This window comes from Vespula vulgaris, chromosome 25 (assembly GCF_905475345.1).
Source record: "Vespula vulgaris chromosome 25, iyVesVulg1.1, whole genome shotgun sequence".
Lineage (NCBI taxonomy): Eukaryota > Metazoa > Arthropoda > Insecta > Hymenoptera > Vespidae > Vespula > Vespula vulgaris.
In genome coordinates, this window is record NC_066610.1 from 2521386 (window position 1) to 2541251 (window position 19866).

General features: G+C 49.0%; 1 protein-coding gene and 1 long non-coding RNA gene across 4 annotated transcripts in view; one reads left to right on the plus strand and one right to left on the minus strand.

The window, feature by feature from the left end:
* Positions 1-10014, plus strand: part of LOC127072379 (30S ribosomal protein S18-like) — an 82836-nt gene extending 72822 nt beyond the window's left edge. For 2 of the 3 annotated variants that reach the window (XR_007785357.1, XM_051012793.1), the window contains one exon: positions 9078-10014. Coding sequence is in view for 1 of the 3 variants with exons in the window: in XM_051012793.1 (XP_050868750.1) it covers positions 9078-9175 (98 nt within the window). In the remaining 2 variants the exon portion in view is untranslated. Of the gene's footprint in view, positions 1-563; positions 8813-9077 lie in introns of those variants that run through there. The other variant, XR_007785360.1, reaches the window with a different exon arrangement.
* LOC127072387 (uncharacterized) overlaps positions 1-19866 on the minus strand; it is a 38421-nt gene that overhangs the window by 3668 nt on the left and 14887 nt on the right. The window lies entirely within an intron of this gene.

Here is a 19866-nt window from a genome sequence, read left to right on the forward strand (position 1 = left end):
CGGCATCTTTCCTTCCTCCTTCCTACTCGTCTTTCGCTTCCTTTCGCAGACTATTGCGGTTTTATCCTCGTCTTTTCATTATCTGATAAATATAATGGAATTGTTTATCCGCCTTTTGCCCAACGATTACGTCAGAACGTTCCAAACGTCGATTTCCATCGACGTTAGCCTTCCGGCTAACGACCATCGTGCATCGCTGCTCCTCGGATTTGTAAGCACGAGTAAAGAGATACGAAACATTTTTTATTTCGAAAGTCCATCAAGGCACATAGCCATCCCTTCGGAGACGGTCGCTGGACGATTGCCAGTGGCTCGATTCGACGTATACCCACCGTTTAATAGATACATAGTTGTATACGTACTCTCCGTCGTCCAACATATCGTATAATCGATATTAAACGTGCCTTCGACGATCGTATCGTCGTGCCTCGTCCATATCGAGATAAGAGCGTGCGTATAGCCATTGTGGGCAGAGCGCGCAACGGGTCGATCGTTAAAAAATTATCGACATCCGTTTATTGATTATTTTTCGTAGAACTCGAACCGCCTCTTTCCAGGTCAAGTGACGACTTAACGCACGATCGCAACAACGATGATCGATGTCGTCGATTACGACGATCGTTCCGATACGAGAGGACGCGTCCTGCCTCGTTCCTCTCTTCGAAGTCGACGCTAGTCCCCTTATCTCTCACCCGCTAAAACGCGCGTTTCAATTTCGCCGGTGTATTTTTAATAGCGTCGACGCGACGCTCTCGTTAATCGCGCGTTATCTGCCGCGAAGGATCGCCGCGAAGAAAAGAGGAGAACGCCGTGATAAATATTTCGATAAGGATCTAGCGTCCAATTTAGACCGCCCGGATCGCGTTCATCCATCATTTCGAAAGTACTAGCACGGAGTGGCACCGGTGCTTGACGAAAAGCGTGTCGAGCGGGCGCGTTTCTCTCTCTCTCAGCTTCCAACATTTCCTCGTAAAAGATCTAAAACGTTCTAAACTACGGTCGCGGAGACGAGCGACGCGAGAAACGGTTGAATACGAGATCGGCACCCTTTGTTATAGCCGTCGTAGACATATGTCAGAATTAGTCACGATGAACGGCATACGTATAGAAAGCGAACGAGTCTTTCTCTCTCGCTCGCTCGCTCGCTCGCTCAGTAACCCAACCACTTTTTCCGTCGTCCGTAAGTACTTGATAAAGAGCCAGCAATCGGTTAACCTTTTTAAGCACTACACGATGACGGATACTCACCTGCAGCTCGGTGGCACTCCGAGGAGAGCGACAAAGAGATGAAAAGGTCGAGGAAGAGCGGTAGAAGGGATGAAAACGGACGTACGCCCGTTGTCCGTTTCAATGCTACCATCCGTCGACATCAGTTACGGTCTCTCGACTCTCGCGGTCTCCCTTTCAAGGAATTTCTTGTCAGCCTCGGATAATCTTACCACTCTTTTTATTTCCTTCTTCTCTTTTTCTCCCATCTCTTTCTCTTTACTCCTTCGTGCCAAAGAATCGACAGAATTCGAGACATTTTTTTACTTTTTGTTTTCTCTCTTTCCTTTACGCTTCTAATCGAATGATTTTTAACGCCCGTTTCATTCCGTGAACGCGCATAAGGCGGCATTAACGAGTAAGTAGGAACGATTCGATTCGTGCTCGTTGAAAATGGTCCCAGCGCGGCAGTTAGCCCGATGTAAATTGTCTCCTACTCCTCTCCCTTCGTCCTCTTCTCCGCGAACATCGGCCGTACGAATTACGCGTCGACGACGGAAGACCCTATATTCCGAGGCACCGAACCGAACGTTTCGTGCCCTGCGGCTTGGATGAAGAGTGAGAGAGAGAGAGAGAGAGAGAGAGTCAAGATTCGAACATGTGGCATCATTTGTTACGTGCAAAGTGGGCTTCCCCTTTGAGGCATGGCTTATCCAAGTCCGTTTAAATGCACCCACATACCCGGAAAGCCAAAGGCGTAAAGGAACGAGGAATCGTTGAAGCGTGTAAACGCTTCGACGTCTCCTATCGACGGAAATCGAAAATAATCGATGGGAAAAGGGACAAATTCGCAGATGCGCGTCTCTTAGACGTATTCCGAGTACGTCGCTCACGTAAAGTACGCGCGATCGTTCGATAGGGAGACACTTTTCTCGACTTGGTCGAGAAAGAACTAAGTAGGATCCTAGCCGAGGATCCTACTGTTTCCAACGCGTACGAGCTTAACACCTTGGTAGGGTCCGACAGAATGATTTACATCCGAACGCAGCCGGTGACAGGTCGAGAGATAGGGTCGTCCAGGAAATATCTACCTTGAACGGCGAAAAACGTGCGTGGACTAGGCGAGAGGGTGAGCGGGGGTGGTACCCCATAGGGTTCCCACTTTCCGTGGACATATGGTCAGGCCGTGGCTCGGTCTCGTCGTAACAAAAAAGCGCTACAGAAAGTGCGACAGAAGTTGGGAGTGTCGGTGGGCGATATATCAGGGCTTAAACTGTCCCGTCGTACCAACCATGTCCTACCACCGACTCGTGCTCGGTAGCAACGTGCTTCTAGCGGAGCTCGACCGACCGAATGCTCACCGGCTTGCTTCGCTGCTTGGCTGGCTGGCTGGCTGGCTGGTGCGCGTATGGCATTGCGTTCGACAGGGGTCCTGGCATTAGTTAATAGGACTACCAGTGTATCGAGGACACACGCTAATACGTTAGAAGGAAGGGATATAACGTTAGGAACGGGACCGATCGACGTCTAACCGAATGCGGTTTCCAATCTGTTACGTTTTTACCGTCTAAGCCTAATACGCTTCGCGCCTGAAATGGTCCGGATAGATTATATCGGGAATTCGGCATCTTTTCTCTCTCTCTCTCTCTCTCTCTCTCTCTCTTTTTCTCCTAAAGAATCGCTCGTAACTACCTGCTGGCATAAATATCGACCGAGTGGCCTCTCCCTTCTCAAAGTCATTTGCGCGCGAAAGCCGAAACGAGAAGAAGCTTACCGTGGGAGTAACTCGACGGCAAAAGTACGTAAAGGCAAAGCTAATCAGAAGAGAGCGGGTCCACTCCGTCGCCAAGGGGAAAACTCGTTACACATTCAACGTGCCACCGAGATTATCATATCCCGGGTCCTTTGACGGCTGTGTATAGCGTATGGATGTATATGTATATACCTACGTGTACCTAGACTCGATCCTCGACGAAAGACTCTCGACGAAATATAAAACTTGAAGAATCTCGGCGCTTACGTCTCTACGACGATCGCTTCGGTTATATCGCGACGGTGACGGCGACGGCGACGGCGACGGCGACGGCGACGGCGACGCCGACGGTGATGGCGACGACGACGACGACGACGACGACGACGACGACGGTTCCCGTCGTATTCTCGGCCGGCCAGCACCCACCATCTCGAGAGCAAAACTTGCCCTCGACGCGCGATGAATAAAAATCGTTTGATGTATCGCTAGGTGCAAATTAATGCATAATCGTCAAACGTAATGAGCTGTCCTGACGATGACGCGAAGAGGCCGAGGTCGGTCCCGTAAAACGTTGTCTCGCTACCCGTCGAGTTTCCTCTCCTACCTTCTCGAAAGTTTGATTATTTTTATAACGACTTGGTACGTCGAGTGCGTCGACGGGAAAGTAACGCGTCGCGCGCTCTGAATTTCTTCCATCTTTCTTCCTTCGGACTTTCCGTGCTACCTTTCGCGTCCCTTTCGGGCCGGAGGGAGGAGGGGAAACGCTTTCATCCGGGCTTAACGTAAGTATCGTTCTAACGACGTTATGTAAATTCCTTACGTCAAATAATTATCAAGCAAGGTACAAAGTCACGAGCTAAGCGAAATACGTTTCTACGAAAGGTGGGCGCCTAAAAAACCGGTCCATCGAGAGCTCCTTCGCTTTCTAATATCTCCGCCAGTCATTAGTCAGAGGGATACACCTGCGTGCGCGTACGTCAAAATAATGATCGCGGTGCGTACGTGTCCTTCGAATCGAAACGTCGATCAGGATTCATCGAAGCGTGAGAGGAGTAACTAGACGCGACCCGATGGAACTATGCCTCGCAGTAGATCGTAGCTTTTTCCACGGTGCTTACGCAACCCTTCCTACCGATCTCGGTGATGCTGGATCACGCGGTATCAATTAATTCCATCCATATATCTCGTCGCGACGCATGGAACGTATAGCACGCTCGAATCTCTCTCTCTCTCTCTCTCTCTCTCTCTCTCTCCGCTTCTCCTTGTCGCGAGCCGACTCGTTTTCTCGGGGACCGGTCTCGTTCGACAAAACGACGACGGCCACGCTCGTTTTCTATCGCGGCACGTGGCCCGCTGCTAACAACAATAGCGCCAAGTGACTTCCCCGCATCATCATCAATCGCCATGGTCTCTCGCCCTTTCTGACGCACGCCCACCACCCTAGATCACCTCTGCCTAACTTCGAAATACCAAAGGCAAACAAGAGAGGAGCAATGCCAAAAAGCGTTCCTTCCCTTTTGCTCTCTTTCGATCTCTTTCTGCTCGCGAGAAAAACGTGCCTTGGGCGTGTCACTCTCACGCGCTTCTGGACCAAGCGAGCTTGGTCCTCCTCTTATTTTATTGCTTCGGAAATTAATGAGATCGCCGAGCGATACGCCGGATACGCTCCGTCGCGAAAACGATCGGTACACGCGCTGACGTTATCGATGCTTGGAACGTTTCTTTATCTCCTAAACGCATCCCTTTTCCGTGCATACGTCGAAACGAAACGAAACGAAACGAACGGGCGGCGATTCGACGAAAGCTAGAGGTACATCTGGCGTGTTATGGTTGCCGCGAAAGTAATCGCCGAGGAATCCGTCGACCAACGGATAAAAACCACGATACTCGGGCTTGATGGATGAAGATCGATGTCGTGTACGCGGCAACGGCTTGCAAAAGCGAGCACACCCACCCCCACGACGGCGGCGACTCGCGCGCGCACGCTCGACGTCGTTACACACCTCATATCCTTCCCTTCGACTTAATATCCTTCGACGCGCGAGAAAAGCTCCAAGGATGCGAGAGATGGTAAACGCGTCAGGTGCTTCTCGAGGCAGCAAAGCTTGTTACTCGAGTAGCTACTCTATCGGCCGCCTATTTCCTTTCCTTTCGTTTTATTTCACTGTATTTTTTTATCATGCTTATTTATAAAACTCGTCGAGCCGTAAACGGAATGTTTACGAGCTATTCCTATCCATCGAGAAGAATTGGAATCCGAAAAGATCCAGCGGCTTAGGCCATGGCCGGACCTGTCAGAGAGCGATTATTGATGATACGCATTGATGGCCATCGAGAAAGAGCTGACCGCCGACTTTGCTTGGCAACGATCGCTAACGCGAATATAATACCGGCTTCTTCGCCCTATCTTCATAAGGGCGGCCAACAATACAATTTTCATTCTCGGACGAAGGGTAAACGCTTCCGCTCGTTCGCTCTCTCTCTCTCTCTCTCTCTCTCTCTCCCTCCCTTCTTGACGTCGCCATCATTTTCCATACGAGTGGGATATTCATTTTGACGAGGCATCGTCGACATTTCCCTCTTCGACGTTATCGTTCTTTCGCGGACACATCGGAGGTAATGGCGTGTGCCCTTTCGAAAGCCCTCCGTCACGGACGATTTTGCCTCGCGGCGACATTATTTATCATTTTCCAGTGAAGTTTCTTCCAGCATGTTTTCTCCTTTCCGGTACCTCTCGTAGAAAGGCTAACGCATTTGCATAGTGTTCCTTTTCGTACGTTTCATTTCTTCGGCTTCGTTCCCCGGTCTCTGCGATAACTCGTCTCCAGTTAGGATTATCCCGTATCGTTGGAAATAAGAATGAATAAGTAGGTGGAAGGAGAAACGCGGGCAAACAAAGCTGACGCTAGACACCGCACGTGTGTTTGCTGCTACCCGCGGTGCCCTGCGAGAGGTCCGTCAGAAACGAGATAGGACTCTTCCGCGAACCTTTTCTGCGGCACGGTATCTCTGACGCACGAAGAGCAGAGAGAGAGGGAGAGACTGACCCGTTGCGCAAATCCGTGAAGGGGAAGTCTCGCGATTCGGCATCCCGCCGAAGGGATCGCCCTTGCCACGTGACGTTAGTGTTTGCTGGGTACACAGAGCTCGGTGTTTGGTACACACGGTTCTGGAAGGCACAATGCTCGATGGGTTACCAAAACAGCGGCGCGACGCCAGCATAAGCGATATTTGTGTCAGCATAAAGGGTACCCTCTATAAAGCCACGTTAAAAGAACAACCTTCCAACTCTCTCTCTCCCTCTCTCTCTCTCTCTCTCTCTCTCTCTACTTCTCTCTTTTCTTTCACTCGCGTTCGTCGATTTTCGCGCAAATGTGGGAGCAGTCGAAAGGCAAGACTCGTTGAAGGAATTCAAATGCATACCGAGCAATCGGATTAATCTTCGAATATATACGCGGAGAGACGTCAAGAGTAAGAGCCGCTGCCGTGGGATTAATCGGCATAGATAGTCGTGTAGCGGAAGATTATGATGGCTCAACTAGAGTGCGTCAGCTCCCACGGAGATCCGACGGGAGACAACCCTTCGTACACGGTGAGCCCATTTGTATGCAACTTTGAAAACAGGTAACAATTTTTCCTTCTTAAAAAACGCTTATTATTTAAACTCGTCGTCGATCATTTAAAGTTTCTTTTCGTCGTCGACTTTGACGCGAGAAAGAGGCAGCTGAAAAAATTGGTCGATCATCGACCGCTACGCTAGCCAACAACACCCCGAACGAAGCAAGGATTTCGAGCTAAACGACCGTTGACTAATGTCGCCAAAGACGAAAACGCTTTGCAGCCGGTTCGTACGCCGACGACAGTCGCATTAGCCACAGGACGAGATTACAATGGACCCCTCTGTTTTTCACGCTCGATCGGGGCAACTCGAAGGGAGAGGTAACGCAGCAACCCCCTTGCTTTATCCTTCAGGAGCACCGTATTTGCCGGAGGAGATTTGTGAACTAGTCGCGAATCTACTTTCTACGTGTCAAAAATTTATCGACCACGCTTGGAGATAGCCTCGAAATATTTGCAACCTAGCCAAAGATTTTTTTCTCTTCTCGAGAGAAAGAAAATAAATAACTCTGATAGAGAGATGGAGAAAGAGAGAGGGAAAGAGACTCTACGAGGCTGGTTTTACACCGTCGGTGTCACGCTAAATCTCCGATGCATTGTTCGCGCCCCTTCTCACCGCCACGATTTTCCATCGGCACCCCTCGGAAGCGCGTCACAGTCAAGCCAACCTCTCTACTACTCCCCGTTGGACTTTTCGAAACTCATTCCCCTCCGCGCCAGAAAGCATCGGGGGTGATCGCGGAACAAACGTATATATCCGTCGAATCGATTCTACGATAGTTACGCGCTTGGATCCGTTGCGCGCGGAAACAGCTAACTCCTTTTTTATACCACTCGAACGATCCTTTTCTATTCCGCTGATTTCTCGAAAATGCGATCATTTCAGGAAAATACGATCGCGAAAATTCCTCTCCCCGGTCCCGTTTATTTCCAACGGAAAGAATAAATACATAAATAATAACGCTCGCAGGCGATTCGCTCGATTAGCGAAGGCGATTAATAATTAAGATCTTTGGCGCGGGACCCTAAAAAGCCGCGGGCAGTCTCCTCCACCGTCGAGAACAGCGGGTAATGGCAATTTACGCGTCCCGCGGGACCAGATAACTTCATATCTGCTTGCTGATCATTCATTCTCTCAATGGCCATGATATTGCCAAATTGAATTAGATAAGCGAAGGCATGTATCTTGCGCGTACGTGCCTGGACGCAAAAGAATACGTCTCTCTCTCTCTCTCTCTCTCTCTTCTCTTCGTGACGTCTCCTATACTATTCCCGATACTTTTCCGACGTCGTTCGCGAACGATTTTCCTTTCGCTCTAGTTAACAAAGTTTAAGGGAGCTAATTACAGAGGCGAGCTTCGATCCGCCAACTTACGATCCGGCTAAACTAAACCATAACGGATAAAAGTGAGATAAGAAAAATTCGACGCTCGGATAAACAACGCAAAGACGAAGTAGTACTGTGTGCAGTCACGTTTATCGTTAGTAAATTCCATCGAGGCTCGTTGGCGGAGACGAGAGGGCGAGTAAACGGTGGTATTTCGTTACCACCGATGGCGGATCGGTGCCACGTGGCCGAGATTAATGTGTTTTGATTTTTGGACTTTGTATTATAACCGTCGTAAGCCTACCCCGTCATCGCATACGAACGTTCTCGCACGGCATGGTGCCTCGCCCTGACGTGCTCCACGTGGTGCTAGCTCGCGTTATTCTTCTCTCGTGAATCCTCTAGAATCCTCCTGGAAAATCGCATCGATCTTTCTGACACGCGACGGATATTTACCGTGGAAATATTTGAAAAAAATGATGCGATTCCTTTCGCCAACAGCGAAAAGTTTCCTAGTCGTAAGGGTTTAGGAGAAAGGAGAAAAGGACGGGTTGCTTGCTATACGCGTCGTTTCAATTTATCTCCCGTTTTTTAACGTTTCAATTTAATTAACGACACTCGAGCGAGCTAACGTCGGTCGCATGGACGATGGGAGTGGGAGACGACCCGATTAATTCCTTTGTCGCCTATCCGCCGTTGAAATAACAAACCTCTTCGACGGACGGGAGTCGAGAGGATACAAGGACGATAAAATCACGAGGGTTCACGGGATAAAAAGGCGGCTCGAGGAGGATGAGGAACGAGGAGGGTGGCGACGGGCAGAGAGGAAACGACGATCGAGAATGGAAGAGTGGAATAGGGACGGTTTGTGGACCTCCGACACTCTCTCCCCCGCCTTCATTTTCCAGGTTCGCGAAAGCCGACGGAGGGAGGAATAGCAATTAAAAGTATCTGGTACAATCTTCGTTAAACTTCTTCTTCCTCGGTCCTCGTCGGTGGCGGAGAGACTGGCGTTATTAAAACGTGCACTCGGAGATGCGAAGAACGATCTCGCGCGGTCGAAACTATCGAAACTATCGAAGATTTACAATCTTCGTTGCTTCCTCTCTTCGCTCGTTTTGACCTTTTCTATCGGAGAAATTTCTGAAATATATATATCTTTCCTTCTCGCAGGACAAAACGCCGAAAAGAATCTAATAACGCGAAGAGGAGATCCAGTTTCGCCATTATTCCGTCGACTCTCGAAATACGGGAGTGGGAGCCTTGGATGAGGACGAAAAGGAGGATAAGAGGAGAAAGAGGATGAGGGAAGTAGAAGGTCTGTAGTCTCCTGTCGGGAGCAAAACGTCACGAAGGAAGCCCCGGTTTATCGAGAATTTTGAGAATGGTAATGTAGAGGGTAAGAGAGCCGAATTCGCAGACGGAGGAAAGAGGAAGGCGCAGAGTCGTGGGAAGAGGGAAGGGAAGAAGCGGAAAGGTAAGAAAGGGAGAACTTCTCCGGGTCTCTCCAAGTAATCCTGCTGCCGGTAGAGGAGAGGGAAGAAGGTAGGAGAATATAGGATGAAAATACCTGGAGTTAGAGAGGTCTTACTCGACTCACCCTCGCGTTTCCTCTCTCTCTCTCTCTCTCTCTCGCTCTCTCGTCACCATCTCCGACCAGGCTTTCTCGTACCGCACAGCACACGCCAGTTGGTCCCAAATAAGACAAAAGTCATCATATAATTCCACGGCTAATACTCGGCTCGCATTAATTTCTCGCGAGCTTTGCCCAAGTTCTTTTCGAATTTCTTTCGAGGAAAAGTTGTATCAACGAATACCACCTTCTAACTTGTACGCAAAGAAACCACTCGATAGGAGGGAAAACTTTGACTAACTGTGGAAAATTACCAACGATAGGATTACTCGAACGATTACGCGAGATATTCAATTGCGTCGCAGTTGTCGAGAACGGCTTCCACATTTACGATTGACAATCGTAAGGCACATGATGCGGCTCGATTATTCTAATTCTAATCTAATTTCTAGTGGATCGCATCTCTTTTATCGTTGTTCGTTGTTCGCTCTTTGTTGTTCGTTGCATAATAAAATTCTAAGGGCGTTTTTCGCTATATAAATATACGCATTTAACCTATATATATATATATATATATATATATATATATCTATATCTATAAACGCATCGTAAAATAAGCTATAGAATTTATCCTACGATAATTATATATATATATATTATGTATCTCTAAAGAAGGAACGTTAACCTAATCGTAAAATTATCGTAAATTAATGTTAATACGTAAGAGCCAAAAAGAGAAACTTACGTCTTACGTGTATTCCCTCCGACGGTCGGATCGTCTTTGACCGCGGACTTTCCAATGTAATACCACGAATGACTTTGAAGAAACTAACAAAGTCAAATACAAAGATCGAACGTGTTCAAAGTTGTATCGAAACGGAACAATAAAGATCAACAATCAAAACAATATCATTACATTCCGGTAACATAACAATATTATCTTGTTTACAAAGAAGCGGTATAGACGAACAAAGAGAGACGGAGAGAAAGAGAGAGGGAGAGTGAGAGAGAAAAAGAGAGAAGTGGAAAGCCGGCAAGCGAGAGAAAAAAAAGAAATGAAAAAACGAATGTCGATGAAAAGGCGAGGTTTGACTCGACGGTGCTCTCTTCTCGAAGAGGAGGAGTAGAAGAAGAAGGAGGAGGAGGAGGAGGAGGAGGAGGAGGAGGAGAGGGTGCTTCGAGAGCACGACGAAGAATTCCGTCACGATCTCGTCCACGTTCGCTTTGTCCTCGGCTTTGATTTCTTCTCTTCTTGTTCCTCCTCTGCCTACGAACAAGAAGAGAGTAAAGAAGAGAGCGAGAGAGAGAAAGTCCACGGAGAGATGCAGACAAAGAGCGGAGGGAGGAGAAAGAGAGTGAGAGGGTTCGAGAGAGAGAGAGAGAGAGAGAGAGAGAGAGAGGGTTCGCTCGGTTCAGTACCGGGAGAGTGAGCGATATTTACATGCGATTTGCATACTAGTTGATCCCTATTGCTTCCATCTCCAACGAGCCAGCAGGGGCGGCAGACCTACGCCCGAACCCTCCGTCACGGTTCGTCCTCTTCCTCTTCCTCTTCCTCTCGTTTCGCGATTCTACGAGTATCTATATCTGGCGTTCTCTCTCTCTCTCTCTCTCTGCATCTCTTTCCGAGTAGTCTCCGAGTATACCACGTACATTTCGCGCGCTTCTGGCAGAAACGCGTAAGCGAACCCCTTAACTACTAAAGCGAATCCGAGAGAGCGAGCTTCGACGTTCTTCGAATCCTCCTGCTCGTTATCGTGACCCTTAACGAAGTGTCCTGTAGATCCCTCTGCTTCTCCTACTCTCACGTAACTATCGCCGTGTGCGAGTACACGCGTCGACGGCGCATCGTCGACGCATCGTCGCTATATGCTTCGGAGGATTCGAGGGAAAGAAAAAGGAAAAGGAAAAACGTCGGAGAGATAACGCGACGACAATACTGCGCTCTATAGATATGCTAGAAGAAGCACGGCTAAAGCTTTCGGATTTCGGTAACAGGCTTCGCGGATTTAACAGAGTTGGCAGACCAACGTAATCGGGTCATACAAATGTAGCCAGCTAATTGCAGATAGGCGGACCGGATTGTCTTACACGTTAAAGACACCGTAGAAAGGTAAGGCGCCAGAGGATATTTTGGTACTTGATGGACGGAAAGAGAGGACAGAACGGAGTTTCCTATCTTGGGAACCGAATGGATGAGGGTAAATTAGTCGGAATAATCAAGGTAACGGCGAAGAAAGAGGAGGAGAGAGAGAGAGAGAGAGTTTCTTTTCCATGGAGCAAAATCCCGACTACGAGTGTTATGCAAACGAAGATGTAAAATAGCCGAGCATACAGGTTTATATAAATATCGAAAGGAAGTCGTCGTCGAAGCGACGAAAGGAGTGGGTGGGAAAGTTTGAAGGAAACCGCGCGTGTCCTGGTCCATCCATTCTCGGATGGCTACCGAGAGAAGAGCCGATTGATATCTGAGCCTCGTGCCACGGCGTCTAATTAACTCCGTGACTGGCTGACCCCACATGACCCGTGGCTCGTTGCATGCTCGTACGGTGCGCTCGTGTGCACAGCCGCACACGTGAACTTTTCTCCCTCTTTCTCTCTCTCTGCCTTCGTGCCTCAACCGTACACACGTGTTGCATTGGCTCGCACACCTAACGGATCGCTCTCTTTCATCGCGAATAGAGACATCATCGTACCGCCGAGCCGTTCTCCGCGCGTTAACCTTAACGCTGCTGCTTCCTTAAGGACGAGCCTTTCTCGTCACCTCGAGCATCGCGCTCTTGCGATACTCCTTTCGTTTTTGACGCGAGCCATCGTTTCGTTATTTTTTCCCGCTGACAAATCTCAGAGCCGTAACTTTCAGCCGCGCGAAAAATAATCGATCCGATTGAATTCGTAATCGGTACGTTCTCTCTGCCTTTTTCTCCTTCTTTCGGTGTATCGTTAATTAAAACGAACGAACGGGTTAATTTTATGCGGGTGGCGAGTCCCGCTCGGTATGCACGGCTTTCCCATTACGGCAATGGCTCCTTCTCCCCTTTTAGCCGGCACGCTCATCGTCCGTTGCTGTCACAAACGATCATGCTCTCCAATCGTGTTATCGTCTTGTCGGCGATTCGTTCTACTTCAAAATCTAAAAGTAGAAATTTATCGTACAAATACAACAAACGATAAAGGGAAAAGCAACGGGGAGGTAACGAGTTCTTTAAAAATGCGTTCGCGGTCTAACCGCACGTCCGTATAAAAATGTTCCAACGTGGGTGGAGAGAGAGAGAGGGAGGGAGGGAGGCCGGACAGGAGAGAGAGAGAGAGAGAGAGAAAGCAATTGGAAAATTTTGAAAGCGCTACGTGACGAGGAGAACGGTGGTAGCTCCAGGGTGAAACCAGCGTGGTACGCAGGGTGTGGCGCGTGAGAGCTAGCTCACCTGAAACAACACAACGTTTTCAGATCGCTGATCCCATAAGCGTCCACGTTTGATCCCTCCGTTCGTTGTTTTGCGAGCGCATTCGCTGCTTGCCTTCCGGTTAATTCGCGAAAAACTACACCGACGTACTTGGACTCGGCGAGGATCCTCGCGCTGTATCAACCAATACTGACCGTGTTACCGGACGAAACAATAGAGAAAGTAAACGTTCTTCTCAAAAGCAAAGTTTCTTCTCTGTACCGGTAAAGTATCCCTGGTACAGGTAAAGTTTCGATCCCAAATACTCGTCCCACGAGCGGTGCGAAAAAATCCCTGAGAGAAGGTGCGAGAGAAGGGTGAGAGCGCGACCACCGTAGGGCGAGGGCTAGCGAGTCGCGTACAATGCTGGAGATATATCGTGGCATAATATGCAAAGCGGATCGGCCGTACCCGGCGGGGGGTGAAAGCAGGAGCCAAGGGGTGATTAGCGGGACAAAAGCCGACGCCGCTACAAGTGGAACCAAATTGGTAGAAAATTGATAATCAACCGCCAATATCAACCTCCATCGGGAGGCATGGCTCGGTGTACGTTCGGCGAGAAGCGAGAGAAGTCGGAGGGTAAAAAAGCGCGTATAACGGGGGAAGGGAGAACAAAACACGCGCGCGCGCTCGTCCCTTCGCCCTGCGCCGCTCGTTTTACAAGAGGAAAAGCATTTATCCCTTTCGATCGGCAGGATGTAAAAATGAGAAGAGAGAAGGCAGAGCAAAAAAATGGAAAACGTTATGGTTAAAAGAGCGTCGGCTGGGTGTATCCGAATGGGTAGGTATCGGGGTGTCGCATCTATCCGAAAAGTTCATCGTTCGAAAGGGCTCCACTAAAAGAGTTTTCTCTAGAATGCGCGAGCTAAGTTCAGAAACGACGTGGCAAGTGTGTAATCGAAAGAATCGTAGAGCACTTTTCTCATGCAAATACGGCCCGACGCTGCTCGCAGGGAGATACGAGTAACTTTTTCTTTGGTCTGCTTAAAACTTCAAACTTGGGTCCCTTTTAAATTTAAATGCTTTCTCCTCCCCCACCGCCCTTCCATGGCTGACTCCATGTGTTCCGCTTCTTCGGGGTGACTCGCCGAGGTGAACCGGATCGACGACGAAGAATAGCGGAAAATAATAAAGCGACTCCACTGACAAATTGACGGCTGAACTTTCCAACGGGAGATGCGCAACGTATTCTCCTCTCTCCTTCTTATCTTCTAACGGGAAACGATACGAACGTCTACGCGTTACGTGCGCGCCGACGAAGAAAAAGGAAGATGGCGAAAAGCAAAGAGAAAGAAACGCGCGAGTGTCCGATTCCGTGCGAATGCCGTTCGATCGAACGTCACGGGGAGTTATTAAAATGTAAATATAAATCGGCAGGCCGCGTGTAATCCAACGTGTCCCGTTAAGCGCGATGCCGCGCCGTTTGCCGAACCGTAGTCTCGAATATGCGCGAAAGTGCGAGGACGTTCGGAAACGCAGCATCGATCAAAAATCCAGTCGAACTTCTTTTTCGAAATCGCTTAAGTACGTCTTACGAACAAGCGGGTTTTCATGATAATAACGTGATATAAAACCGAGAGAAAGGGAAAGAGCCGCGCGACGCTATTTTTCTCGGCTCGTTGAGATCAAGAGTCAAAGGGATCCAACGACGATCGTAATAATCGAAAAGACGTTCGGGACCGTCTTCGACGAAGCTGTTGGAGATAAAAATTTCTCGACATTCTGCTTCTGTTTTTTACGAGGAGCCTCATAAATTTATGCTCAGGGATCGAACCCACCCTGCGAGTGTGCCTTACTCTCCCCGTACCACGTACCGTGTTCCGCGTCGCAGATTTATGGACTTATAGATTCTTCCTGCTTCCTGCGACTTTCTCCGGATTCCACGAGGAGCTGGAATACATATAATCCTGAACAGCAGACAACTCTCTTTCTCGTGCTCTTTCGCGATATTTCTCCTCCGAGTGTCGTCGTTTTTGCTTTCGAATTACTATGCGGAAAACAGAAAGAAGTGGAATCTGCTTGGACCAGATAAATTTTATAAAAGAAGAGAGCACGAAAAGTCGGCGTGATCGGAAAGGAGACAGATACATCCGTTAAGAGCAAGCTCTCGCAGGATATGACAGTAATCGCAAACGGTTCCTTCCACGACTGCGATTTCATTCTTCGACTCTTCCTTCTCAATCTTCCCCCGTCTTGGCTCTTCGGCAAGGGGTCTTTTCCTTCTTCTGCTCTCCTCTCTCTCTCTCTCTCTCTCTGTCGTTCACTCTGCGCGCCAGCGGCCGCGATAGCTCATAAATATTCAATGGCCACGCGGCCAAGATAAACTAATTAAAACTTAGATCTCGGTAGTCACTTTAGATTTTTACTTACACAAGAAGCATTTCAGCGACGGCTGCCCGCCACGAAAAAAGAGAGGAAAAAGATGGAGGGAGCGAGAAAAAAAGAGAAAGAAGGAGAAAAAAAAGAAAAAGAAAAGTCCATACTGCCAACCGCGAATCCGATTGGACTCTTCCCCTCGCACCAAAAGATTCGCGACCGGGGTTTCGAAGCAAAGGAAGACGCAAAGAAGAAAGCTTTACTCTGTACTTCTCATTAAGGAAACCACGTTTTCTTTCCTCTCGTCCTTCTTTTGTTCCGGACCCAAGGCCCTTCCCTTCGTCGTCGTCGTCGTCGTCGCGAAATCAGTATCCTTTTTCTCTTCGAGCTTCGAGCGCATCCTCGAACCATAACGGGTGTCCTCGAATCAAACCTATCGAATCTCGTAGCTATGTACTTTAGGAGGAGCGACGGATCTCGGTAACATTCTTCCGCGAACGAGAAAAAAATCTCCGTCCTCTCGTTGGCAAGATTGTCGAGAGTCACAATTCGTTCGCCCTTTTCCTCGTCCCCCGTATTTTAATTCGTCGTTCGTGTTTTCGCGTACTCTCCTCCTCGCCTTTCTCTCTCCCTCTCGCGACTTTCGTCTGGCAACTTACTTTTTTTCCTCCGTACCCTAGGCCAGGTTTACTTAAGATATTAAAGCACCCACCCCCTCTTTCCTCCTTCCCTCTTTCCTCGGAATCGTACTCTTCCTCTTTTCTTCCTTCGACTCCTTCCAAGGCAAAACTCTCCGGGGAATTCGGTGCAGCTATGCCTTAATTTGTAAGCGGATTTTTGCACTAATCAGCGAATTTAAGGAAGCAAACGGGGGTGAGGGAGCACGTAACCGCTCAAAGACGAGAGAGGTGTGGCCGAGGAAGAAGAAAGTCATTTGAATTTATTTTAATTATACTAACGAACAAGGTACTGGAAGGAAGGCCTAACGAATTATTTGCTCGAATATGATTGTGCGGAATTTCTAACGAACGTTCGGCCGATCTTACTTGTCGTCGTAAGTTGTCTCAATTCGTAACCATTAAGATAGTCGATTTTTCGCGTATGGGACAAGGCAACGAAAGGGTCGCAGGAACAGATCGTCCGAGATTTCGTCTGGACCTCTCGCAGGAGACTAGCGCATCGACTAGCGTGACCATCGAATTCACGCCTACGACGAGGGTGCGTCGTTGGCTTCGTTGCTCCGATCCCGCGAGTCGTCGAAAATCCCAAAAATCTCTCTCTCTCTCTCTCTCTCTCTCTCTCTCCTACCTATCCCAAACTACTCGGCTCTGACGTAAAAGCCGACAGCGATCGAGAGGGAAAGAGATCCGCCGAAACAGTTCGCGAGCATCGATCAGCACGTTTCGTTTACGCCGCGTGCAAAGTCGTTATCGTCTTTCGCGATCTGGGAGGAGGAGGCCACCTCCCCCTCCGGCCCCGTCGTGACCGCAAGCGGCAAAGTGGCAGAGCGACTGCGGAGGGAACCGAATGCCGTTCCGTGGCACGCGGAACACGGAACATCCGTTTTAGTAATGAGCTTACTTTAAGGCCGCGCACACAGCCCAGTCACCCCTCACGGCCACCTTTAGCTCGCGCGTGGGATCCGTACGCGCGATGGAGATCGGTAATTAATCATTTAGGAAGCCTCGGAGTGCCGGGGCTAGGCCCTTCGCTCTTCGCCCTTCGCCCTTAGCCCTTCGCCCTTTACGCAAGCATACGAAAGGCGTACGTGCGCGCGGGCGCACCTCCGTGTGTTTGTACACATATATATGCGCGTAGAACGCTCGGCCGAGGAAACGCCAAATGGCCAACCGGGACTGAGATTGGCCCCGGCCACGAACGCGCTGTTCCGGCTTACTTGGAACTGGGGCTTCCTTTACATACGTACCACCTTCCTCGCACCGGCGTAGGATCGAGGGACGCCCTACGAGGGTCTCTCCGTTGCTCCCAAATAAATTCCTCCTTCGCTCGAACGGACTCGAGATAAACTTTTCGCGATCTCCTCGCTGCGATCCCCGTCGATATATCTCTAAAAGAGATATTTCCGATCGGAAAGATGTAGACGTTCGACCTATCGGATCTATATATGCCTCGCTCGATCGCACGGTGCCGAAATCTGCGAGAAGGAAGAAGGAAGAAGGAAGGATCGGAGATGAGAATTTGATCGGGGGTGGAAAGGGACGTTTGAAGGAAAAAGAAAACTTTACTACTTACGACGTTGAAAGCGGACTGCGTAATACGAAAGTACGTACGTAAACCGTGTATCCTACGTATGTTCTACTCGTTATCACGATCTCGACCCCGTTTGATATAACAGTCACTGTGACGACTATCGTCTTCCGACACGCAAGGCCGCTGCGGGGTTTTACACAACCGCAAGGACCTCTATGAAATTGTTACAATAGGCGAGGTAACTAATGGCGATGGCGATAACGACGATTGGTAAGTGCCAGCGTCAAGCGTAAAAACGTTAGAGTCGGAAAAGGAAAAATCGATCGGTGGCCACGGCGACGACGACGGCGAAGGAAAAGAAAAAAGAAAACTCGTTGCGAATAAAGGCTCGCAAAGTCGCTTTTAAATGGCAAAAGGATTAAGGAAGAGGACAGGAGGGCAGGATGATTTTGCGAAAGAGCGGAGAAAAGGAACGAGGGGAAGGAGGTTTGGACGTCGAGGAGGACAGGATCCATAAACGTCGAGCTTCCGATCCAGAACAGTTAGGAGGTGCTAACGAGTGTTCCCTCGTGCTCGAGCGATCCTTCGAATCCGAACGTTGTCCCTGGGGCTGCCATTACCGTTGCTTTCTCCGTCTCCGCCATTATCCGCTACGAGTACACCCTCGCTCTCTCGCGACCCACCCCCGATTCGGGGCCACCCCGGAATCACGACCCTCCTCGTTAACCTCGAAACGATCCTTTCGTGGCTTTCCCGCTCTCTCTCTCTCTCTCTCTCCCCCTCACTTCCATTTTTTCTCTTTGCTCCTCCCTCTCCCCCATCCTCCTCTGGTCTTGTCGACACGTTCGTCGCGCAAATAAAAGATACACAAACGTTTTCTTCTACCAGTAGACGCTTCGTTTTCTCTACAAATTCCTCCTTTTGCAAATTCACGCTGTGCTGCGGGCAAGATTAAATCTACGACCTTCTTTTCCCGAAGAAAAGAAATCGGAAAAGTTCGGTAGCGGAACGAAACGTAGCGCGGAAACATAATTTTATAATAACCATAATTAGATTTTCTAATTGGCGCACGGCCGAGACGGCGTAAAAGCGTTTCCCACAGAGCGCTCATAAAAAATGCGTGCGCGCGAAGCTATCGGTAAATATAGAGTAAATTGCGTGGACTTTACGGTGCAATTCTAGCACGTACGCCAAGCCCTCCTAATAGCCGACGATCGAATTCGGAAAATTATGAAATTGTTCTTTTCCGTTTGTCTTTCCTCGACGGCGCTCGACGAGAAAAAGCACTTTTTCCTCTCCAAAGATGACTTTGCACCGACGAGATATGCCGACGATTTTACAAGGCTCCATCTCTCCATCGAGTTTCCCACTTGCAAAAACAAACCGGTCTTGTTTTCACGCGGTGATCGGTCCACCGTGAATCGCCGCATCGCCAACCAACCCCCGCTAACGTACCTCGTGTTTTTGTAAGTAGAGAAACAACAGTTTCGTCCTACTCGTACGAGCTCGAACATTATTTTACCGTATTGGAGCAAAAATACGTGTTCCATCCAGAACGAAAAATACCTTTGGAAAAGTGCATTTTTCCTAACGACATTTAATAACGTTTCGAGAAATGCGAGAAAAACAAAGCCGATCGTCCGAAGAAAAAGGAAAATAGAAAGAAGAAGCACCGGGGATTGCTCGTAAATCAGTGCCGGGTGCGAAATAACTGGCAAAACTGGCGATAAATCAGGGATCTCCGCGGGGAAACCGAATTAGGAAATTGGCTGCTTAAAAAGCGCCGTTGACGTTAATCCTAGCCAAAGAGAGACGACAAACCGTTAAGACCGTCCACGTAAATTTCTCCGATTTATTTTGCCGGCAGTGTTTATTATCTAAAAAGATTCCATTTCGAGCAGTAACTAGAGAGACTCTAGGAATTCTATACTAATGTCTGTTACTGTTGGCACAAATCACTCGTCTCAAGTACCTTCGCTCTTTCCCGAGCGAAGGCAGTAGATACGCCTCGATAGAAAGAAAATTCCCTCGATTTCGTCTTCGATCGACGAACCTCTCGATCGTGAACTGCCTGGAATAAAAGCGGAATAAAATCAACGTAACTCAATCGGGCTTGTCTTTCGAGATCGACCTTCCTGCCTTCGACGCTGATAAATGTTCGAGTACCTGTGTACGAAGGGCTCGTCCTTTTAATTCCTCCCGTACTCGATCGGAGAGGCAATAAAAACTCGAGGGAGAGGGAAGCGAGAGAGAGAGAGAGAGAGAGAGAACAGGATCGAGCTTTGATATTTCGACGCGAAGTCTCGGGACGCGAAGCGAAGCGAAATCGATGGACTCGAACGTACGCGGAACCAAACTATAGGCGGAAAACGCAAGCGGATAAACGAGCCGACCGACGGACGGTCCCTTCCGGAATATG